We start from the raw sequence: 25,502 nt of genomic DNA, 5'->3' as shown, positions 1-25,502 counted from the left end.
TAAGTCAGTTGTAGTTAAAGCAAATGAAACGAAGAAAATTATTCCAAAATTTTTCAATTTGGTCATCATTATTTTTTTTTTCAATATGCTTGAATTACTATGTGAAACTATGTTCGAAATTATTATTCCGTTAGTTTACTTTGGAGCAGGATTCGTTAATAGACCTCTTTAATCATACCGACCATATGCCATGTAGATAACAGAGTATAAATTACCTATTGTTTAATTACCTACCTACCGTTTGTTATTCGTTCACCACGTTTTATTGTATTGGTTTAATCATTGATAACAATAACAAATCACCGAGGAACATTATCGATGTATCAATAATATACACTTTGACCTATATTACATTATACAAATTAACTATAAACAATTTTTTGTTTACCACATTTTTAACTATTATTCAATTTTCAATTTTTAATTTTCATATTTTATTATATTATATTCAATATTATATACAACGTACATATTAGATACAAAAACACACAGTCACCCAAGAATTCAAAAGCTTAATAGACGGTGGCTCTTAAAATCTAAATTAAACATGCTCTTCCATCGATAATTTAGGGATGTAACTGCGAACTCTGCACGCGTCATATCTTCACCTATATGAGTAATATGTAATTTCCATTAAAAATCTTAAAAAAAAAAAAAAAATAAAAAAAATATTAATTCAATCTAATATAATATTAATGTTGCATAAATATCGAACAAAAAAAACCAATCGACTTAATTTGGTTTTCAAACACGAAACTTTATTATTTATCTTTATATTTATAGAATATATTATTTTATTTATACTAAAAACAAGTAAAATGTATTTGTTCTTGTTACTTCCAGGTTGATAATCTTTATCATACTTAACTTTCTGTAATGATTAATTTAATTGACGATTACCTTGTAGTTTGCATTATTTTAGGCTTCACTGCTTCAGAGTTTGTCATCCTGAACTTTATCAGATGTATCGTCATTTTTCTTTGATAGCTTGCTCTCTTTGTACATCCGCCTTAATAAATTAAACACATTATTGTATGACATGTTTAAATTTTAATAAAAAAGTTTTTTTTTTTTTTTGAAGGGGTTACATTAAAAATTTTCAAAATACTAATTTAATACCGTAGTTTATTGAATTAAATCTAATAATTTTGTCAGTAGTTAAATAAAAGTGTCAAATATAATTTTAAATAAATTGTTTTTCATTCGTTTTATAAAAATGTATTTTAATATTCATTGTTACATTTTATTAGATTATTGATATGACATATACTAATAATTGGAAATAAAAAATGTATGTCTTAATAAAAATTTAACTTTAATATTTAGCTATATAAGCCACTTAAATTTATGTTGTTTATTACTTACAAATATATTATAGTCGCAGGTATAGCTAAAGCTGATCCTACTAAACTGTACGCTCCGGGTAATGTGTCTACTGTATTTTTGTAGATCACTGTGTATAGTGGTCCAAACACAATCGGAACGAGTGATTCGACGATTCCATAAATAGCCGTCACTTGTCCTATAAATCATAATTTATAATGGTATTTGAAATTTAAAGTATATAGAAAAACAAATAAAAAAACCGTTTACATCTTACCTAGTTCATCTGGTTTGACTATTTTTGACATAATAGATCTCGCTGTTATGAAAATTGTACCTCCCATAATATCTACTAACGGTCCTGAAATCAAAATTGTTTTTACATTAAGAAAATGTTATATAACACATTACCACTATACCAGTAAATGTAATTCAGTCATTTAAATTTGGTTTTTATCGACGCAGTGAATGAGTGTTGTATTATTTGAAAACAACAACACGTAATCCCATCGAAAAATGGTTGTAATTATATAACCATAATATTTTCATTAAACTGTTTATTCTATACGAGTATATACAGTAATAAATTACAGTTTATGTATTAATATCAAATCTAGTACTTGGAAGTTATAGAGGTTTCATATTTAACTATAAACTATCGGTTTATAGGTGTGTTTCAGCGGTTTGATTGTTGTAATGATTCTAATTTATTACTGCCCAGGTCAGATGATAATGATTAACGAAGTAGTGCCCCATGGATATAATATTCGTTTTTTTACCCTTCAGTATGTTACGAGACGGTATTTAACTACTAATTAATATGTTTATATAAATATAAAATACATACCCAAATAGTATACCCATTCTTCTGTCGCTAAAGCGTAACATATTCCGGCAACAATTTTTCCTGCACACGCCATTACTCCAATTAAACTATCGTCGATTTTAAGTATGTGACTAAATAAGCCAATGCAAATTGCTGTACCTAAAATATAATGCAGTTTGTGTTTTAATCATTTATACATTAAATATTAAGTGATGATTATTAAAGCAAATAAATATAAAAAATAAATTATATTGTTTTAAATAATATCTATTTTAATAGATCTACTTAGATTAAATTATGTTTTCCAATAATAATATATTGTAGTTTTTCACAGAACATTCGAATTATTTATTATTTATATCATTTTTTTTTTTTTTGTTACTCGAATTTAATTAAAATATTTATCTTATAAAGATTAGTAAAATATAGTTTTATAATTATAAATTCAAATTCTTGAAAGTCCAGATAAAAAAAAGTAGTTATTTTGTTGTTATATACGTAGTTACCTCCACGTGTAAACAGTAATTGAAGTATAACTGTATTTTATATTTCGTCATTAATGAGTGTTTTAAAATATTATTTTTACTCGATGTATTTATAATTATTAATAAAAGTAGTTTATTAACAAAAATATAATCTAAGTAAATATTAACTAATTTTTATTTTTCACATAACCTAACCATTAACGAAGAAACTTTTATTCTTTCAACTTTAAACTTTGAATACAAATGTATGTTCCCTAGCACTGGTTAGAATTTTTTCAATTGCTGACATCGTTCATGTTCCGAATCAAAACATTCGAACCATAATTCAAAAACTAAAAACTTTTGAAAAACATCTGTCAATTTATTCAAACTTAAATTATTAATCGACTTAAATTACCTACTAATTCTATTAATAATATTATACATAATTAATTATATTCATACATTTTTCTACAATTGTATTTATTATATTGTATTTCGTATTAATTCGTTAAAATAATTTTTTTTTACATTTTGTATTTCTTCGTTTGAAATTGATGTAATTGAATGTAGTAATTATAGTATTTAAATACAACTTTCAAAGTTTTTTTCCTATCTATGTTTATTACCTTACTTAATATAAATGATAAATATATTTAATATTAATTGGAAACTTAATCCGTGAAATTATCTAACTATACGCCCGATCTAAATTCTCTATTTTAAAATTACCTGCTACATTAGTGACCATGGAGAAAGTAGAAAACACACTGAAATCCACTTCATTCCAATTGAATCGGGCACGCGTATTCAAATACGATACCGAAAGATCACCTGTATAAATCAATTAAATCATAATGCAACTTTAGTCGTATATTATAATGTATGAACTATACAGTATACACACATATATATAGTCGCAACTATAGGAAGTTTATTACTAGTAGATTCTAATATTGAACTTGTATTTAGTATTTACTACAAAGGTAGTTTTGAAATAACTAGGGTACCTATGCTAAGTATATAAGCACATTTTCACAAACCGTTTAAAGGTCCCATGATTAAAAATGCAATACACATTAACATGATTATTCTGAGTTTTCGGTTATGTGGACCGTCTTTGAAAGTAACTTTAAACGCTTCTTGAATGTGTTTCGCATTAAAAAAACCATTCAACACGCCATTGTTTTGTGTTTTCGTTTTATTGTCCAATTCGTTCGGTGACACTTCTTTTATGAATACTAAACCATATAGTAGACCTATTACACATAGGGCCGACGACGTGCCATACACACCGTAGAACCCAAGCTTCTGAAATGTAATACCAGACAACGCTGTACCGATGGCCATGCCTACTGTGGACAGTAAGTTCACTATACCGATTCGTAGGGTTTTCAGTTCTTCCTGCAAACATATGATATACGTTATACATTATACACATATCACAACTAATATTATTGTTATTGGCTGATTCTTCAATAATAAAAACGAAAAATTACTATTGCGTTAATATCTGTTGTCTAGGCTCCAAACGAAAGAATTTTTTGAATCTTGTTTCATCTTGTATTCAGCTTAAAATTTATTTAAAAATGATAATTGGTACTTTTACCTGTATAGTGTAAAAATATTTAATTTTAGGGCAAACTAAAGTATTATTAGATCGCTTGTATGAAAATAATAGACATATAACAACATTGCATGTAACAACACTATCTACCGTGTCATTATATTATTATTTGCCTTTTCTTCTAGAGAAGACGAATAATTATGATAAATAAAAATAATTATTAATATTATCGAGTTGAAAATTTGTATTTGATAACTATAACTATTTAATTTGCTATAAATCGTCCGGCGCAAGAAATGTACATATTATTATTGGATTAATAAATAAAAAAACCCCCCCAAGAAAAAACCGGTGCAATTGCCCATCGCCGGCCGTATTACTTACGCCGGTGACGTCGCCGACGTAGCTGAACAGTGCGTTGAACAGCACCATCCTACCGCCGGCCAGAGACGTTGGCACCGCTTCGATGACGCCCACCACCTCCATGGGCAGCTCGCGGAACCAGTAAACGCAGGCCACCAGGCCTACGACGCGCACCAATTCGCTGGCCACGGGCACCAGCATGCACGGCACGCGCTTCCGGCGCCTGTCGCTCCAGGACCCGACGAACACGGCCAGCGCGCACGGCACGGCGCTCTGGACGATCAGCTGCCACAGGAGCATGTCGGCCACCAGCCGCTGGGTGGCCACTTCCTGCCGGTCCAGTGGCGCGGTCGCGTTCTTCTTGGACTTGACCAGAAGTGCGGCGCACGTGCCGTTGTCCAGCCGGAGGTTGACCGAGCACGCCTTCTGCAGGCTCAGGTTCTGCGTGGCCAGCAGCATGAGCGTCCGGGACACGATGTAACAGCACACCAGCGGTTCCACGTGGATGCTGCTCAGCGCGCGTTTGGTCCGCGACCAGACGGTGACCGCGGCCGTCGGCGTGTCGCGGTCACGCGAAACCTTTGACACGTCGTCGCCGCCCGCTGCGGGTTGTTCGCCGCCGTCCGTTTGCATCTTTTTTTTTAAATATTTTTTTTTCGTGTCTGTTCCAACTTTAATCCGATTCGTCAACGTGTAGGAAATACGCGGTCAAATATGATGACACCTATAGGTCGAGGTTAAATCGTCGACGAGTACGCGGAAATTATATTATAATCGCTGCGTACATCGAATAAACTGTAAACAAAAAATAGTCATAAATCATCTACTACGCGGTGATTATCACTCTTTATTTCAGGAAACACGCAATCGAAAATGTTTCTATTTCATAATTTTAAACAGTTATACGTCGTAAAACAACATTTTTGGAAAAAAAGTATAATGTTTTTTAAATATACTGCATTTATTATTTTTATGCATTCTATTTAACAGTCATAAGTGCATAATATACATTCGGTCACTTACTATACAGTATACAAGTATTTAAAGCTATAATGAATTGAGTATAGTGGATCAGCATTTTGCGAGGTATAGGTATCCTAAGTAATTACTACTCTATTCCACTAATTTAAATTTTAAATACTCTTAACTCATAAACTACTCGTCCAAAATTTTATTTTAATTTATCAATGTCCGTGTTGTCATTAAAAATAATTTAAATTAAAAAAAAAACTATACATTTTTAATGAAAATATTGTTTTTAATAACTTAAAATAATGTAAAAAAAAATATTAATACGTAAAATATATAAAACGTTAATAGCTTTTGATAGGTGAGTGTCTTACGTTAAAAAGATCAACCGGTGGTCGGTATATATACTAATATTTATATCGGTAAATAACTATAAACTATTTAATATAAACTTATACCTCATTTCATGAGATATTATTATTTATTTTCTAATCACAATTGTCTACTTTGTTCAATCTTGATTTAGAACATTAAACATAATATAAGTTATAATTATATAAAATTTTAGCTAATATTGTGTTTGTCAAATTTATAACTGTAATTTCTACTGAATTATATTACATGCCCTTTAGAATATTTTATTACGCACATCATAGACGTGTGCACAAAAGTTACACGGCGTCTTTATTTCACCCCCTGACCGGATCGGCTACATTTAAAAGGTAAGTGTAGTCTAATCTGTCACTCACCATCGACATATTTATAATGTCTGACTAGGTTGCAGTGATAGTGTTAATCATTAAGTTTAAAAGCAATTATACCGCATAATAAAATATTAATCTTTTTGTAAATTATAGTAATTTTGTAATATATTATACTAGCTTAATGTAGGTATTCTGTTAAATTACCACATTCAAAAGTTCGAACACTAATAATAATATTATAATTTTATCAAATATGTGTATCAAAATGTGTCGTAAACAAGATATATTATATTTTAAAAATGTGTAGAAATTATATTTATTAGAATATATAAATGGGTCATTGGATGACAAAATTGAATTTAAAATACAGCTGAATCTAAAATACTATATTTCATTTTTATACCTATTTATAATTGATTTGAATAAATATAAAATATGAATTTAATATTAATCATTACATGAAAATTATAAATGCTTATTATAAATTGTATATTTAATCCATCTTAGTAATAGAAAATAGACGGCTAAAATTATTTACTGCAGCCGACCAGAAACCCTATATTTGTGTTAATGCCAAATTCTAACAATTAATACTTAACCGTCCTAACCTATATTATTAATCGATAATTATTATTCTTCATTATATCATAACTTATGGCTAATATTGCATTTTTAATACATTTTTCAACTGATAATTCATTATAAGATAAATTATCAATAGACAATAACTAAACTATAAAAATATAATACCTACTTACAATATAGACGTTAATCGCAGTGAGTATTTTATCCATTATGCATTATTACGTAAATCAATGTTTTTGCTATATTATTAGGTTTTTTTTTTAAATTTTAGTAAAATATGGTATAATGCAATTTGTTACTATAACTATTATTACTTTAAATAAATGTACAGCTAGTTTATTATTTAGTTATTATTTATTAACAATATTGTTTTACCTGATTGAATGAATATAATTTGTATACTAGTATTGTAAAAGTTGAGTTGTAATCATAATTACTGCTATTTATGACGTATTTTTTATTGTTTTTTTTTTTTTAATTTTAATCAACAAAAAAATATTTATTACGTAGAACGATTACTCGAGAATTTGGTTAAAATAAAAGTAATACATATACCACGTACGCGAACATATTATGAACATTAACTGGTGAAATAATAAAGAGGAATAGTTGGCGTTTTTCATATATCATTATTATGCATGTTATTTTGTTATCATGAGTCCAATGAGGTCATTTGAATTTTACGAACTAATAGACATATAAAAACATTAGTTATTTGTAATATTTACCTAATTATAAAAACTTACATTAAAATGTATTTAATTATTGAAAGCACGAGCTGGTAGCATTCGGTTACATTGCAAGAAACATATAGTATAATAACTAATAAGAAACTATACCCCAGTATTTACCGTACTTCAAAATCATATAGCTTATGTCTATTGATATTTTAATCAAGACCACCGATAACGTGATCGATAAAACTACATAGATCTGAATTTTTGGACATATAGATGATATTATTTTCCAATTATTAGAAATAAAATAGAATTTAGAGAATTTAAAACTATATCTATAATATTATTATAATAATTAAAAGCAAAAATTTCTTCTAATTTAAATTACTTGGTTATCATTTTTATGTCCAATAAATATACCTAAATAAATTAATAAAAAAAAAATCATTATTAATAAATTAATCTACTTATTCAATTTACATTCATTAGATGCGCTTAAAATATTTATATTGATGTAATGATGTAAATATATTACTTGTAAGTTGTAACTCTCAATCCTATGTAATACAATCGTCTTTCACTTATAAATTATATGAAGCATACATAGGTACAATTTAACTGAGATATCAAATGTTTTATTAATATTGTAAGTATTTAGTCATTTCTTGTAGTTTCCTCAATAAAAATTCAAAAAGTTTCCTATTTATTTTTATATAAGTATTTATTGTTTAACAGATGAAGTAAGTAAAAAACGCCCTTTTGAAGGGCGAATAACAATATTAAACATAACGCAGTAAGAGTACGTTACGAGTCAAATGTAATTTTTAACTTACATATTGAAAATCAAAGTATTATTTATAAATAATACATATACATATAAATAAAAGTATATAAATTAAATACACAACACTAAAATAATTACATTTATCGCTTCGCTCAGAATCTAAAAAAATACCAAAAAAAAAAGATAAAGTTTTGAAATTTTTAATGAAACCACCACAATTTTTTTAAATAAATATTATTATCTTTTAGGTTTTTTTTGGTATTATGTTATAATTTCCATTGATAACAAACAAAAATTGTCTCAATATCTTTACAATCAGTGTTTTAAAATAAACAAAAAAAAAAAAAAAATTAAAATTGATTGTAGGTATTTTACTACATTTACCCATTTAGTAATTCAAATTAACTTTGAAATTGAGCCACTTCAAATAAGTTTATCAATCTCTATGTATAGGAATACTATAGACTACTATAGGTTTTTTTTGTGATGGGGGGGAGGAAAGTATTCATATTTATGAACATATATTAATACATATATGTATTTTAAAACTAACGAGTTTGTCATTAAAAAATGTATAATAATATGTAATTATGGCTAAAACATTCACAATTATTATTAATGCTAGAACTAAAATTATCTTGAAATATAATTTATATTTTTTTTAATGAAAAATGTAGTAATAATATCAAATTAAAACAAGAAGTTAGGTACGTTTTTCAATTAAAAAAATATATATTATATTATAAAAAATACAAAATTTTTCTAAAGATACTCAAAAATAAAATAACAGATTTTTCCAATTTGTTCTATTCAAATTTTTAGGATATTATCAAAATAGTCTAATATTTTTCTAAAGCGTGAACTTCATTTGATTTGATTTCTTCAACATTAGAATTTTTCTCATCTTCTTGGTTATTTATATAATACATCCACCTGTAAAAAATGTAAATTTTATATAGTTATACAAATTATGATTTTTATTCTGTTTTTCATGACATGCATTTTTTCGTGTTTACAAAGCTAAAAATGTTAGGTCATGTGAGGCATTTGATAGATCTTTAATTAATTCAAGTTTCCTTCACAAACCTTTGTATATTTTCATAAATATTACAAGTAGGTACATAATTAAAAAATAAACATTATTTTTATAATAATATACTATATTGACTATATTGTTTAATAGCAATGTAATTTAATATATATATTGTTTATTTCCATAATAATTTTTGTTCAGTTATTAAGATTTAAAAACTATAAATATTAAATTAAATATTACGTAAAAAATAACAAAAATTATATTGCATAAAAATGCTATCGATAATCCATAATGCATTTGGAAGACGTGTTAGTGTGTAATGTGTAGCCTATACCATAACCCGTTAAACGCCTGAGATATACTTATAAGAAGTTACTGCGGATGCGATAAATTTTGTTTTCAAGCGATGAAGAGTTGTAATCAATACATATATCTGAACTTTGCTTATTGTTTTATGTTTGGCTCTCTAACTAAACTTAAAAGCTGAAAGTATATTTTTTGAGAATGTATGTTGCTATAAGTTGATTTGTGAGATGGGAGCTGAAAGGACTAATATCTTGCTGTAACTGTACGTTTTCAAAAGTTTGGCATTACATTTTATTAGAAACCAAGACGAATTGATAATAAAATGTATGAGTTTTTCTGAATTTGGTGCTGGTTAAAATTGAATAATATTATCACTTTTGTGGATTTGTTAATTAATAATTATATGTTATACTATATAACAGTTACGTATATCATTAAAATTCAATAAACAAGGCTTTTATTTTGGGATTTTAATAATATTCCAGATTACGAGAGTAATCTATGTATTTTACACTAATTATTTTTTAACGATTCGTAAACAATTTTTATTACCTATATGGTTATACACCTAATATATTATATAGGATGTTTCAACGACGAATGTCATTAATGAGATAAATATACTCAGTAATGAGACCCATTACCGAAGTTTTAAATTTTTTTTCTCTAATATAATATGTAGGTAATTGTTTTTTATATTTGTTTATAAAATACCTAAAGACTTAAATTAAAAAACGAATATTCCATGGTATTCCCCAAATATATGAATGTGAATTGATATGGTACAATTTGTTTATTAATTTAGAATACACCAAAATAATTAACATTTAATGAAACTGAAATAGGTACAAATATATAATTATTATTAACAAATCTATACAATTTAACAAAAACTGCTTTTATTATTGTTATACAGTGGCGTATCCAGGGCCCCCCCTGGATAGGGGCCACAGAGGCACAGAGGCCATGCCCCCCCCTCGTTGGTCGTATTTACTAGATTTTGTTTTAAAGATTTAAATTTATTCGTATACATGAACGCAAATACGCAATGAACGCATACTACAATAATATGCTTATACCAGTATTCAGTTATCAGTAATCACTTTTACCGTTATCATGTTTAACTAACGTGGTTCTAGTTACACAGCTGTTTTGGTGACACGGACAGTTTAACGATCTCCGTATAGACGACTATGAAAATAATAGTAGTAAATCAGATTCATCAAGTAAAGCAGCGATGTATGGTAGTGCTATCAGAAAAAGCGATTTTCTTGTTTCATTAGAAGTAGCAGTTTTTATTTTTTGTTATACATTAAATTTAAATCAAATTCTTCAAAGTAAACAACAAGATTTATCAAAAGCTCTAAATGATGTTATAAATGTACGAGAATCTTTAGAATCTATTCGTAAAGATGTTGATAGTCATTTCAAAAATATATTTAATGAAGTACTTAAAATTGCTTCTAAAATAGACGTCGATATTAAAATACCTCGACTTTCTGGCAAACAAAATCAAAGAGCTAATGTGAACGTTACAAATCCGGAAGATTATTACAAAATAACTATATTCATTCCATTTCTTGACCAAATCATATGTGAATTAAGAACTCGATTTGATCAAAGGCTAAGAGAAATTATTCCACTTGAAGGATTAATCCCATCACATTTCAATAAATATGATACTAAAACTATTTTAGAGGCTGCAAAAATATACGAAAATGATCTTCCTTTAAATGCAATTGTTACATTAAAGGCTGAATTAAGTATATGGCAAAATCAATGGAAAGACGATGGACAAAATAGCACAGTGAATAAACCTCAAACCGCTATTGAGACTTTACCTTATTGTACAGATATTGTGCCTAACATTAAATTGCTTTTACAAATATTCACAACTCTTCCTGTTACAACAGCTACGCCAGAACGTACTTTTTCTACCTTAAAACGACTGAAAACATACTTAAGATCAACAATGACTGAAAATAGACTAAATGGATTAGCTTTAGTAAACATAAATAAAAAAGATGTCATTTCAGAAACTGAAATCCTTGAGGATTTTGCAAAAAAAGCCCCAAGAAAACTGCAACTCGTAGATTGGTCAAAATAATTTTATACAATTGTTACTATTGTTTTATACACTCATAATTTTGTTGAGATTAACCCGTTTTTATTATTAAATTACCATTACTATTTATTATTATGTATACATATTAACATAATGACTGACAGAAAATATAAATAAACTATTTGCATTAAAAACATTAAATATTTGCTTTATTTTATTTTTTTGTTATTGGTAGTAGGTAGTATATATGGTAAAATTTTAGACAGTGTGTGCCCCCCCCCCTAAAAAAAATCCTGGATACGCCACTGTTGTTATATATTATCTAATAACAATTAAGCCTACTAATAATGACATTGATTCGTAAACTATAATTATTTTTAGCTATTTTCTAAAAAACCACAATGTGTAATCATTTTATTTGGAAGTATATTTTAAAGCAACAAATTAATTCTACCATAACGTACCTACATAATAATTCCCGCAGTTTTCAGTTATGAAAATTTAGTTAATATGATTTTTTCGGCTATAAACTATATAGCATAATAATTTTAGCCCGGATGATGAAAATAATATGTGACGAGATATATTTACTTTCAAAGAATACCCTGGAATATTCATTTTTTATTGTAAGCCATTATTTTAATATTATATAACAAAACCCTTTATTTTGGGAATAGGAAAATAATTTGAAAATTGTTGTTGTTTCACCACTTTACTGGTTGCATTTATTAAGGCTGCATGTTACTTGCGTCCCAAAAAAAGATATATTTTTCAGATAGTAAATGTGACCGGTAAATTGCGTCGTTTTGGGGACGCAAGTCAGCCATATAATTATTATCGATATTATCTTCTAAAATCATTAAAATCGATAGTTCATAAAATGTACTGTATACATATGTGTGAGTGCATGCGTTACTTACTTATACAATGTAGATACAATTTATCTATGATAGGTTATATACTATAAACTAGTTGTAACGAAATGACTTACACTACTAAACTTTCCGTTTTAGAGCGTCAAATCCGTATACTTTATTTAAGTAATATAATCTTTACAATAATTAATTATAAATTACATTATTTTCTTTTGTCAGATTAATTTGCTTTTAGCATATAATAAAAGTAAATACGATACACAACACAGATGACACATATATAATATTAACTCACGGTGTCCGGGTGTATAACCTGAGGGGAGGATGGATTGGTTGATCCAAATAATATTGTGTAGGTATACTACTACGGTACTGCCGTAGTCCGTACACAATACTACTGGGGGAAGTATGGAGGAAAAAGCATATATTTTTGTATAGGTAGTATACTATGGTATTACCATAGTCCGTATACAAAAACAGTGACAGTGGGATAGGGACGATTGTCAGGTGTACTCGGCGTCTTGGCGGATGGGTCGCGGCTTGGCTTGACTCCTATCGGCGGCGGCGTTAAGTTATCGGTAGCTTGCGATACAGATCGACAGTCATATCAGTATGGAGACAACGATACAGGGCATTAGTACACATCAAATGTACTCCTCTATATCATCTCCGTCGTAATATGACTTATCGATCGGGAGGGAACTGGAAGGTGGGAGGTGGTGTCTTATTATCGATCGACGGGCTGTATTTATGCCTAGTCGTGTGGTCTCCTCGGTGACAGTTATCCGGGTAGCCAATATGGTCTTTTGCCGTATTACTACGATTCGTAGGTAACTTGTGAGGCTGTGAATTAGCATTAGGCTTTTGCTAGAATGTAACTGTGATGCTGATTACGAAATGTACGCCGTGGACGGCTTTTAAGTATTATAAAAATGCCGACCACGCTAGCTGTTTATACAGAATCGCTCGTTAACGCGATCTGGTGTGCGCATGATGTATTGTTGTGATGCGCGTAGCGTAATTTTTAGTTCCGGTATACTCCACTGGTGGTGGTAGTAGTATTATTGCCGTGGTAGTGTGCTATATAACTATTTCTCGTTACATTGTCCCCTTTTTAAATCATTTTGTTCTTTCTTGTGCGACATTAAAATAAAATGATTTAAAACCAAGAGAGGAGAGAATAGTTATAAAAATAAAATTTTGTATGTATTGACTGTTGTGTTGATGATAGTATTGTGATGGGGTTTTGCTTATTCCTTTTTCTTTCTGGCCTGATGCTTCAGCTTCCTCCGATACGCCCAACTCTTCCTTTTCTGTTGTCGTCTACTCTCACCTTGTACGCCGACTTCGGGTTCTCTACTTTCTCCAATAATCTCCATTTCTTCTTGAGGGCTAATGGTCATTTCGATAGTTTCATCGGTCATAGCTGACACCTCGGATGGCGTGCTGACGATAGGTTGGCATTGCAGCGTGAGTGGGAAATCCATAGCGACTTGGAAGTTGTATTTGGTAATCTCGGCTTCCTTCTCTCTGTTGTCCCCTTTGATTCCAATTTCTTTGTGGGTGACTATGATTGTTGTGTGTGACGTCTTAATTCCTATAACTTGTAATTGTTCTGTCCACTTACTACTTGTAAATTGAGTTCCATTGTTTGTCAATATTCTCTTAATTGGTCCATGTTTCGGTAGATAATCATGTAAAACCTTGTTGAGTATGGTGTCCGTGTTAGCACGACGGATGGCATATAACTTAACATGTTTTGAAAAAATATCAACTAGCGCTAGAATGTATTTCATACCCAACTGTCCCCTGGGCAATGGTCCCATTAGGTCTAGTGATATGGTGTGTTTAGGTTCAGCTAGTATTGTGGATATAGTAGGTCCTCTTGCTGTTTGATTGTTGACTTTGAAATATTCTTCTAAATTTTGTAAGAAATCTATCGGGTGTTGATCTTTTTGATTGCCATAAAATGTCGGTTTTGATATTTCTATGTTGGAGTTCCGTACGTTATGCTCCTCCACACGTGTCATATTATTTTGATTTTTATTGTTGATTTCTCGTACTTCTTTTTTAAGTTTTTCGATTTTTTCATCGTAATCTTCTTTAATATTTTTGATCTTTTTATTGTAGTTTTCTTCATTATCGTTTATCTTTTTTAATAGTTGTTGTACCAGAAATTGACTATTCCTTTCGATTTCTTTTTTGAATGTTTGGAATGTTTCTTCATTGATTGTCTGCCTTTTCGGTGGCATTTTTAAAGATGTAGTTTTTTTTTTTTTTTTTTTTTTTTTTTTTTTTCTTCTTTGCAAAATGGTGAAGATCTCGGAGTCGAAGTAGAATTTTCTTCCAAATCGAGCCTTGAAGTTGGGCGCCAATTGTAACGAAATGACTTACACTACTAAACTTTCCGTTTTAGAGCGTCAAATCCGTATACTTTATTTAAGTAATATAATCTTTACAATAATTAATTATAAATTACATTATTTTCTTTTGTCAGATTAATTTGCTTTTAGCATATAATAAAAGTAAATACGATACACAACACAGATGACACATATATAATATTAACTCACGGTGTCCGGGTGTATAACCTGAGGGGAGGATGGATTGGTTGATCCAAATAATATTGTGTAGGTATACTACTACGGTACTGCCGTAGTCCGTACACAATACTACTGGGGGAAGTATGGAGGAAAAAGCATATATTTTTGTATAGGTAGTATACTATGGTATTACCATAGTCCGTATACAAAAACAGTGACAGTGGGATAGGGACGATTGTCAGGTGTACTCGGCGTCTTGGCGGATGGGTCGCGGCTTGGCTTGACTCCTATCGGCGGCGGCGTTAAGTTATCGGTAGCTTGCGATACAGATCGACAGTCATATCAGTATGGAGACAACGATACAGGGCATTAGTACACATCAAATGTACTCCTCTATATCATCTCCGTCGTAATATGACTTATCGATCGGGAGGGAACTGGAAGGTGGGAGGTGGTGTCTTATTATCGATCGACGGGCTGTATTTATGCCTAGTCGTGTGGTCTCCTCGGTGACAGTTATCCGGGTAGCCAATATGGTCTTTTGCCGTATTACTACGATTCGTAGGTAACTTGTGAGGCTGTGAATTAGCATTAGGCTTTTGCTAGAATGTAACTGTGATGCTGATTACGAAATGTACGCCGTGGACGGCTTTTAAGTATTATAAAAATGCCGACCACGCTAGCTGTTTATACAGAATCGCTCGTTAACGCGATCTGGTGTGCGCATGATGTATTGTTGTGATGCGCGTAGCGTAATTTTTAGTTCCGGTATACTCCACTGGTGGTGGTAGTAGTATTATTGCCGTGGTAGTGTGCTATATAACTATTTCTCGTTACATAGTATAATATGCAATTAGTAATAGTAAATAAAATTCTACTTTAATAATTAATTAATACGTCATTTCTATAGGTGGCGAAAAATTTAAGCTATAGGTTTAACTATAATGATCTCAGAACTTCTACAGAAATCGGTAAATTTTTAGAGAGCTTTTTTGGACTACCTTTTTTACCTCCTGAAATGGTGAGTGATGTGTTTGTGTTTGAGCTTATGGCCATTGCTCCAACTGGTTGTGAAGAATTTACAGACTATATATTAGATAACTATATTTCTGAAAATTCTAAATTCCCTCCTCATGTTTGGTCTGAATGTTCAAATATTATACAAAGAACAACAAATGCATGTGAAGCTTTTCACTCGAAATTTAATTCATATTTTTACTCTAGTCATCCACATATTTTCCAATTCATTGACGACTTAAAACCATTCCAGATTAATACATACGTCTTAATTAATAGCAATAATACTAAAAAGAAAGATTTTAGAAAAAAAATCATTTAAAATTAGAATACTTAAATAAACAAATCCAAAGTTTAAAAAAAAACGAAATTTTACCATTAAATTTTATAATTAACGTTTCATTTAAATTTCAACCAATATAACGTATATCATGACATGACAATTTATTATTACTACATATTATTATTAAAAGTTATTAAGTTATTAACATATGATTTTTTTTATTTTTTTTTATTATATTATAATATATTCGAATTGTATTATTATTATTCCGATTCAATTTAACTGATAATTTATTATAACATGAATTTTTATATTATTTTTATTGCAATTATTATTATTTTGATTATTATAACAAAATGTAAAACATGAATTTTTATATTATTATTATTATAAATTAAAATTTTATCATCAATGTACATTTTTATATTGATTATATCGATATTTCGGGACGCTATTAGGTCATAAAAAACGGTATACCGGGACGCAAATAGGCTATGGCCTTTTTGAATCTTTTTTTTTGCGGGACACAACTCACCTACTGATAATAATTTCGGACGCAAGTAGTATGCTCCCTTTATTAATTATCAATTATCCTAAATATGTATTTTTTTGTAGAAAGATCCTGTATATTACAGTTAATTTATGGATAATTTTATAATTTTAGATGATTTTTATTTACCAATATATAAATATGGCTGGTGTGAGCATTATTGAACCAACCACATAAAATGTTCCTGGAAACGTGTTCAGAGTGGCTCTGTATATTGCGCTGTACAAAGGTTTGTATACAACAGGCACTATCGTTTCAATGACTGCGATTATCGCTGATACCTGGCCTAAAAATTAATAAAATAATGAGATTGATTTCATTACAATATTGTGAATAAAAATTGTCTACGTACCAAGTTCAGCATGAGGTACGATCTTCGAAAGAATTGATCTCATTACGATGTACGAAGTACCACTCATTACATCAACCAACGCGCCTGCAAACAAAATATAACTTAGTTTGAATAAAAATCCAGAATAAATTAAGTATTTGTATCATACAAAATATGTAACAGCTATTAGCTAAAATATCATATAGTATAGCTATGATCATAAATAATAATATTAGAAGATAAATAATATTATATAAATAGTTACCTAAGCACAATATTATTGAATAGGTATTTAAAGCACCATTACATACAGCTAATGTATACCTTTTTGGGAACACGAACACTTCAGGTCATCATTTGCGCATCATTTGTTTACCTGTACCAAAATATCATACATCGTTCGCACATAAACACATTGAACCACAGAAAGGTGAAAATATTGAAAAATATATAAGTCATACATTAGTTATTAATAGAACTTCTAATACCAAATTATGGTTGCACTTGAAAATTTAACAATAATTGTTATAATTCACATAATTTTTTAAATAATATCCATAATAGTTATATATTACGATAAAATCAATGGATTGGCCATAGTTATGATTTACCCGTACACTTCAGTTGTTCAATCTTAAAGTGTGACAAGATACGCCATAAATAATACCTATACGTTTATATTTTAAAATCTAAATACCTGTTCGATAATTTAAAATAGGATATTACGAGAGTAAAATTTGTAGCTGAATGTTAGTAATTAACTCGCGATTTTTCCTGATCTCTTTCAGTTCTATTTTTAAATATGTTGATGTAAAAATGATGTACGATAGTTTAATGACGATGCGCAAACGATGCATAACCTAAAAATCGTACGACATGTCACTATTTTACAAAAAAAGTCGAAAATTAATACTAATGATTGGCAAACGATGTATTTACGGGCTTTCCCCAGATAATCAAACTCCTCGGTTTAAGCGAAAATGGTCTAGATACCTTCTTAATGATGAAACCGATCTCCCCCCCCCCCCCTAAAAAAAAACTAAAATAATAGGGTCAATGGACACCAGTCGTTAAGATTAAACTATTACATTTTTTAATTATATCATCCTTACCTAATCAAATCTTATTTATTATAATTTTGTGTAGGTATAGAAATAATAAATATTATTTTTCTTTGTAAGAAAAAACATACTAAATATCAATTTATACTTTATAGTATTAATATATTTATTATTTTAAAAATAAAATGTATACTAACCAATGTAAAAAAAAAATTCTGAAGGTGCAAATGCAAATGCAAACCCGGCCAATACTTTGCTGAGACAAGATATCACTCCAATGAGTGCGTCGTCTACTTTCAATAAGTGGCTTAAAACCCCTATCGAGAATCCAACACCTAAAATAAAATTGATACATTTTAAATCTATAAGTTCTTTTAAATATGACTAACTCACCTTACCTACAAGGTTTGTCAAAAATAAGAAGGTCGAGAATAAACTGTAGTCCAATTCATTCCAATTAAAACGAACTCTCGTGTAAAAGTAAGCAATTCCAGATTCTCCTGAAACAATAATTATTTTATGAATTGTTAGACATTAGTGAACGATGAAGCAGCAATATTTAAAAATAAAATCAAAGTTCAAAGTTCTTCTACGCTAAAATTTCTAAGAAACCCTCCAGCATGGTCTAAGCAAAATTAGTTTCGTGATCTATTGAATTAACTCGTCATACAAACATTAAAAATTAAAATATTTTAAACTTGAATAAAATAAAATAGGTAATATTTGTGTCATTGATGGGTGGATAATTATTAATTTTTCTTAATAGTTCGTGTTTATATTACAAAGTCATTATTTTATTAATGTTATCATATATATTCTTATTCTGTCTTAAGGTACAGATTTAATACTTTAGAAACATTTTTTTTTAGTTGTGTTTTGCTTAAAAATATAGCATTAACATTTAACAGTCTTGTATCGACATACAGAGAAAATATAATTAAAATATAAAATATAATAATTTCAATACACACCATGTGAAGGCCCTTGGATGACAACTATTGTAAACATCAGCAAAACGATTTTTGTCCATCTTCTTCCTGGCCCTCTTTTGAAAGTTGTGTGAAATGCTTCTTTGATATGTTTCAAATTGAAAAAATCAATAATGAGATACATACAAGATTTTGGTGGCTGGATGGATTCTTTCAATGGTAACGGCCCTGGATGTTCTTTGATATTGATAAAGCCGTAGATAAAAGCTATCATGTACAACGCTGTAGAGATATAGTATATTCCGAAAAATCCTAGTTTTTGATATAAAACGCCAGAAAGTGCAGCACCGATTGGCCAAGCCAGACCAAAAAATAAATTCATTAAACCAACCCTGAGAGTCCGATTTTTTATCTGAAAATACAAATGATCTATAATATTATTTAAACTTATCATTAGGAGCTAGGGCTCGGATTTATATGTAAAAATTAATAAAATATTTATAAACACAAACTACCAAAAATATGTATAAAATAAAATAAAAAATAATAAGCATATTATGCATTAGCAAAATGTTTATATATTATATAAATACAATTTTAAAATTATTTTGTAGAAATTCTGATTTAATTAACATAATTTATAAACTCGTATTGTTTGTTATCTTTTAAAAATATTATAATTATAGGCATAAAGGTAGTATTATTTTTTTTACAATAATTGTTAATTTTTAAAAACAAATACACGATTAAATGTAAATATTTGTATTAACATTTTTTAAATTAAAATAAAATAATTAAGAAATATGTATTTACACGCTTATCTATACCCTAATAAAAATTTAACATTTAAGATTTTTGTGTAAAATAATAAAAATGTAATTCAATCTTATTCCATGATTTTCGAGAACTGCGAACCTATTTTAAATTGTTTGTATTAAGCCATATTATAGACGGAACAATCTTAGACATTCCTAATGCTCTGTGATCAATGTTTTATATTATACAAGTAAATTAATTCGATTAAGAATACAGGAGAGCTTTACTCACAGAGCTTATGTCTCCCATGTAAGAAAACGCGGCCAGGTACAGAACGGTAAGTCCACCGGCTATAGATGTGGGTATCGATTCAACTAGACCGGCCACCTCCATCTTTAGCTCGTCGAAGTAGAACACACAAAGTAATAACCCGATGTTTCTGACGATTTCACCGATTACCGGGACGAGCATACACGGTTTGCGCTTCCTGTTTCGATCGCTCCACGACCCGACGAATATGACCAGTATACACGGTATGCTGCTTTGGATTATCGTTTGCCATATGAGCATGTCTGCGACCTGTTGCTGGACTTGGACTTCTTGATCGGCATACAACGACATGTTCTTATTCTCCAGCCCGTTGCAGATGTCATCGTCCATTTGCAAGTTTACCCTGCACGCCTTCTGCAGATTGAGATTTTGCGTGGTCAAACTCGATAACACGGACGAAACTTGATAAAACGCCAGCAATGGTTCCACTGTGATGTTTCGGAAGACATATTTGACTCTGGAACAGAACCCCATTCCTTGCCAACTGTTACTGTCATCGTCATCTGATGTGGAACTGACTTGTTCCTTTATTTCCATTGTACCTACTGCTGTACTATAATTTCCACAGTTTTAGAAACTCTAAAAAATACATTTCAAATTATATTCTGTACATTGTTATGTATTAAATATAAATATATATATGAATTACGAACATTCATTAATGTTGCTTTCTAGACGAACTAATAAATTATCATTATGTTACATTCTAAGGATAATAGAAATGTTTAATTAAATATTATATTTTAAAGAATATTGATAGAATAAAAAAAACATCGCAATTTTAACGGTTTTAAAATATATGGCTATATACATTATACAATTAAGAGTTATTTTTCTATTGATATTTTTTTCCAAAAATATTTTGAACTATTATCCTAACTAAGTTTTTAGGTTTGATTGAATTATATTATGCAACGAAGAACGTTGTACATATTTCTATGCAGGTAAACCTGAATAACCTGTATTACTATTATTAAATTTATAACTGAGGATTATTTTGATCATAGCGTCATCATTCTAATACAGTTATATAATTCACAATAATATACATAAGTATCATAATTTACCAATAAGTAAAAATGTTTTACGGTTGCATCTTAAATTTATCTATTAAAGATAATAACGCGGTTATTGATAATTTGTTCACACGTAAAACTTATACAATTTATAATTGTTTTTATTGTAGTCTATTATATGTGTAACAAATGTTCAATTATTGTGATATTTGTCTGAGATCTATTTCAAGTGGTATTTAAATTCACTATTTCATTGTTTATTCTAATGAAAACGATATAAAAAATAGCTGTTATACAGTAAATGTATTTGCGCATTTAAATCTATCTCCTACCAAATTAGTATGCATCGAATAAATCATATATTATGAGACATTTAACTTTTTAGTAAGTAAGTATAATGTAAATTTAATAGTTCGAGAATCGTTAATAACTATTTTTATAAAAATCCAATCATCGTCGACGAAAATGTAATCAATTATTATGAATATTTTTTATCTAGGCCTGGATTCATATTTTAAAGATCGATTATAATCGACAAAACTTAGAAATAAAATTAATTTATATCACATAAACTTATAAAAATATTGTTAGAGCGCATGAATCAAATTATTAGTTATATTATACTATTACATAATTGTATACTGCACTGCAGTATAGTTATCATAATTATTTATAAATATTTAATAGTACATTTATTTTGTTCTACACGAATTGATTAAATTCAATGCGTAGTATATGAAAAACCATTGGCTACCTAAAATAATATATTTTATTTTTGTATTGTTTTCTAATAATTAAATTATTAAATGATAAAATGTTAGATAAGATCATATGTCTAAAATAAGGTTTTAGTTTTATATTATATTTTATGATAACAGTTTTTCTCTACATAATATTAATAAGATAATAAATTAATGTAGTTTATTACTAGTTACTACTTACATACTTCATTAGTAAAGTACTAAAAAAATATTGACATTTAAATTCAAGATATTTGACTTTTTATCTGACCTTACGAAAAAAAACTTAAGTTACATTATTTTAGTATTAAATTACCTTCAAATTACTCAGAAAATTATTTTAAACAAAAATGATTAATATAATCATGTATAAAATAAATATTGGTAAATAGCTACTGGTAAATAAGTAGCTGAGTAAACAAATTAATAATTGTAACTTATTACCTGTGAATTATCCCGGCTGTGATAAAATCAGTCACCGAAATATATTTCGGATAACGGAACATGTAGACGTGCAATGTATATATAGGCACTCACTACTGCTACTTTAACCTACTGTACTGTACAATCAAATGAAATAATATTCAATATTAATGAATTACATTATTCGATCAGCTTGGATAGTTTCCCACCACATACATCGAATGAAATTTCGAACAGATAAAAACCGATTAATGTTATTATGGGATGTCAAAAAATATTTTACACAACAGAAGCCGTATGCAATCAATGTTGTATACTGTTATCACCTTCAACAATAATTATTAATTAGTAATTATAACTAAATAACAAAATAGCCTTGTAGTAATGTGTATTCAAATATAATTGGACCAAATAATAAGATCAGCGATTACAATATTATTATACTGTGTATAATTTCTAATATTTGTATGAGTATTTATAGTACCTACATTATAACAGTCATAATATGTTGTTTGAAATTTTCAACAAAATTTTGTTTTATTTAGCCAATTTAACTTATAATAGCTATTTTTTTTTACATAAGACGATAGATGGAAAGTATAATTGTAAATAAAATATAATGATATGTATGCACCATAAAGGTTCTTACAAATATTATAACCATATTTAATTTAATATTTATAACAAGATAAAAAGTTTAAAGTTTTTATTATTTTTTTAATATTAATTAAAAAAAAAAAAACAAGAAACGAAACAATGATTTGTTTTGTGATTAGTAACATGGTAATACTTATTAAAAAATAAACTAAATATTGTGAAATAAGGTTAGTGAGTGTGTTATGTTATTTATAGATAAATTGAATAACCAAAAAGTTGGACGAAATATATAGATTATAGATACTAAAATATTTGTTAGTAGGGATTTCACAACATCACAGGATAGTGTTTAAATTTTAAAAGCCATTATAAGTAGGTAATTTAATTTGGAAAACAATTGAGTGGAACTCGATTATTATGAGGACTTAAGTATAGTTTGGTTAAACATAATCTTTTTGAGGGGTTTGGTATAGGCAATATTAAAGTATTTAATGTTGAGAAAAATTAAGATCAAACATAAAAATACTAAATAAAAGTTGCTTAAAAATGACTCTTAAGAAATTATACCTTTAATAATGGTTGCTGTTTAACTAAATTACAGATAAAAACTGCTTCATGTAGAAAATAATCGTGAAAGTTTATATCTAATCAGCTTAGTATACCAAATTGTTTACATAAAATGAGGAAAACTTTGAGTATATAATGTTGTTTTCATCATTATTTTAATGTTTTTTAAATTTTAATAACATTTTTTGTTTAAGACTATAATTAATCTTATAGGCTGATTTTCCTCAATAATATAGGTCATCGGATATAGATCGGTTGGCCAAATTTCATAAAGTTCATAATATGAACAATATTAAGAGACACGCATATAAAATTAAAATACATTTTACCTAGATGATGAATTATAAAATCGATAATAAATAAATAAAAAATAGATGTATTTTGTGGTTTAAAATATTTTTTTTTTTTACATGGAAATGTTATAATATTTATGCTATAGATATTTTATGAGTATAAAATAAGGGTAAGATTATAAATTTTATTATTACAACATTATATAAAAACCATTTGTATCTTGTGTCTTAACAATTATTGTATAAAATAACAGTTCAATAATTATAAACATATAATAAATATTAAATACTAATCAATGTATAAATATTACTTACAATTAGAACTTAACAATATAAAATGAAAAATAATTAACAGTCATACAAATAAATTAAAAACAAAAAAAAATATATACACATTGTGGTCTTATTTTAATAAAATTATCGTTACATATATTTTAAAATTGCTTATTCATTAGTCGGATTTATATCCCGGGTTTTCATAATTATTTTTTTCAGACGTCTCGTATAATTTAGGAATTTTAATTGTATCATTTGTTAATTCAGTATTTTTCTCTACTATTTCAGATTTTTTATTTTCCATTTCACGGGCTTCTCGTTCTTTATTTCCTTTATACATCCACCTAAAAAAATATACATATATATTCATTATTTATTAAGAAGTTATTTGAAATTATATATATATATTTTATAAAATTAAATGTTTCTTTCTTTTTGTATTTCTCCACAAAAAACTCAAAATAGACTAAAAAAACCAATTTATCGTTTTCAATTTAAGTCATAATAATAGAACCTTTGGAACTCTGAAGGGTTTGTAGCCTTATCTTTCAACTCCTATAGGTCATTATATGATAGTTCACATATACATTTTGTTTCAGCTCACAACAATCGAATATTTTTATTTTTATTTTACATAATATGGTTGTCATTGGTTAAAGATAATAAAATAGTTATTAATTTATTATGATTAAATATCATTTTTAGTATTGTATTACTTTTTACATTTAGGCTAATAGAGTAATAGCTATATGTAAAATTGGGAAATACCTAACTATTATATTATATTTACACAATATAAGAGTCGTGTCAAAGTGTTTGGTTGAGATTTATACACTACAAAAATATTCGATTGATTTTGATATATAACAATGGGAAATGGGAATATTTCAACTAAAATAAAACAGAAATGGTTGATAATCGGCTAATAGAAATATTATTAATCAGATTATAATGAAATTACATATAATATGAAGTCGACAATTTTTGACGAATCGGTACCAAATATTGCAGACATATTATTTGGGATCCTTGGTGGGTCATAAAACGATTAGAATAGAAGCCCCGTGTAACATATTATAATATTAAACATAAAAGGAAATTTAACAGCAGCTGAAGCTTATAAAATCAAAAATTACTTGATCAATTTTGACGATTATGGAATGTTTAAATAATAGGACCAATTATTTTAAAGTGGCTTAGCTTTATTAATAATCTAAAAATTATAACCACATATTTGTTAATTTCT

General features: G+C 28.2%; 2 protein-coding genes across 5 annotated transcripts in view; both read right to left on the bottom strand.

Moving 5' to 3' along the window:
* Window positions 1-410: 410 nt before the first annotated feature.
* LOC132917281 (uncharacterized) lies at window positions 411-7,404 on the bottom strand. 4 transcript variants are annotated; one of them, XM_060977948.1, is made up of 9 exons: window positions 7,177-7,404; window positions 4,565-5,338; window positions 3,657-4,017; window positions 3,346-3,447; window positions 2,171-2,308; window positions 1,601-1,684; window positions 1,366-1,522; window positions 901-1,009; window positions 411-641 (listed from the first exon to the last, which is right to left on the bottom strand). In XM_060977948.1, exons 2-8 carry the CDS (start codon window positions 5,174-5,176, stop codon window positions 934-936), a joined length of 1,530 nt encoding a protein of 509 aa, XP_060833931.1. In that variant the 5' UTR covers window positions 5,177-5,338; window positions 7,177-7,404; the 3' UTR covers window positions 411-641; window positions 901-933. The 4 variants fall into 4 exon arrangements, with proteins under 4 accessions (XP_060833931.1, XP_060833932.1, XP_060833934.1 ...); XM_060977949.1 differs by having other exon boundaries at window positions 411-608; XM_060977951.1 differs by lacking the exon at window positions 7,177-7,404 and adding an exon at window positions 6,971-7,164.
* Window positions 7,405-8,173: 769 nt separating this feature from the next.
* LOC132926052 (uncharacterized) overlaps window positions 8,174-25,502 on the bottom strand; it is a 35,591-nt gene continuing 18,262 nt past the window's right edge. The window contains exons 8-15 of the mRNA XM_060990402.1: window positions 24,436-24,600; window positions 20,306-20,915; window positions 19,301-19,670; window positions 18,728-18,829; window positions 18,527-18,664; window positions 17,290-17,373; window positions 17,067-17,223; window positions 8,174-9,195 (exon numbers count right to left, since the gene is read on the bottom strand). Of these exons, the coding sequence (XP_060846385.1) occupies window positions 9,102-9,195; window positions 17,067-17,223; window positions 17,290-17,373; window positions 18,527-18,664; window positions 18,728-18,829; window positions 19,301-19,670; window positions 20,306-20,915; window positions 24,436-24,600 (1,720 nt within the window). The 3' untranslated portion in view covers window positions 8,174-9,101. The remainder of the gene's footprint in view (window positions 9,196-17,066; window positions 17,224-17,289; window positions 17,374-18,526; window positions 18,665-18,727; window positions 18,830-19,300; window positions 19,671-20,305; window positions 20,916-24,435; window positions 24,601-25,502) is intronic.

This window comes from Rhopalosiphum padi, chromosome 1, assembly GCF_020882245.1.
Source record: "Rhopalosiphum padi isolate XX-2018 chromosome 1, ASM2088224v1, whole genome shotgun sequence".
Taxonomy (NCBI): Eukaryota; Metazoa; Arthropoda; class Insecta; order Hemiptera; family Aphididae; genus Rhopalosiphum; species Rhopalosiphum padi.
The sequence above is the reverse complement of the archived record's forward strand: the minus strand, read 5'-3'. Positions and strand labels throughout refer to the sequence as shown.

Coding starts and splice junctions, on each gene's coding strand:
- LOC132917281 (XM_060977948.1), bottom strand. CDS start 5,176: ATGCAAACGGACGGCGGCGAACAACCCGCAGCGGGCGGCGACGACGTG. Junction 4,018..4,564: donor ACGTCGGCGACGTCACCGGC/GTAAGTAATACG, acceptor ATATGTTTGCAG/GAAGAACTGAAAACCCTACG. Junction 3,448..3,656: donor AATCATGGGACCTTTAAACG/GTTTGTGAAAAT, acceptor TGATTTATACAG/GTGATCTTTCGGTATCGTAT.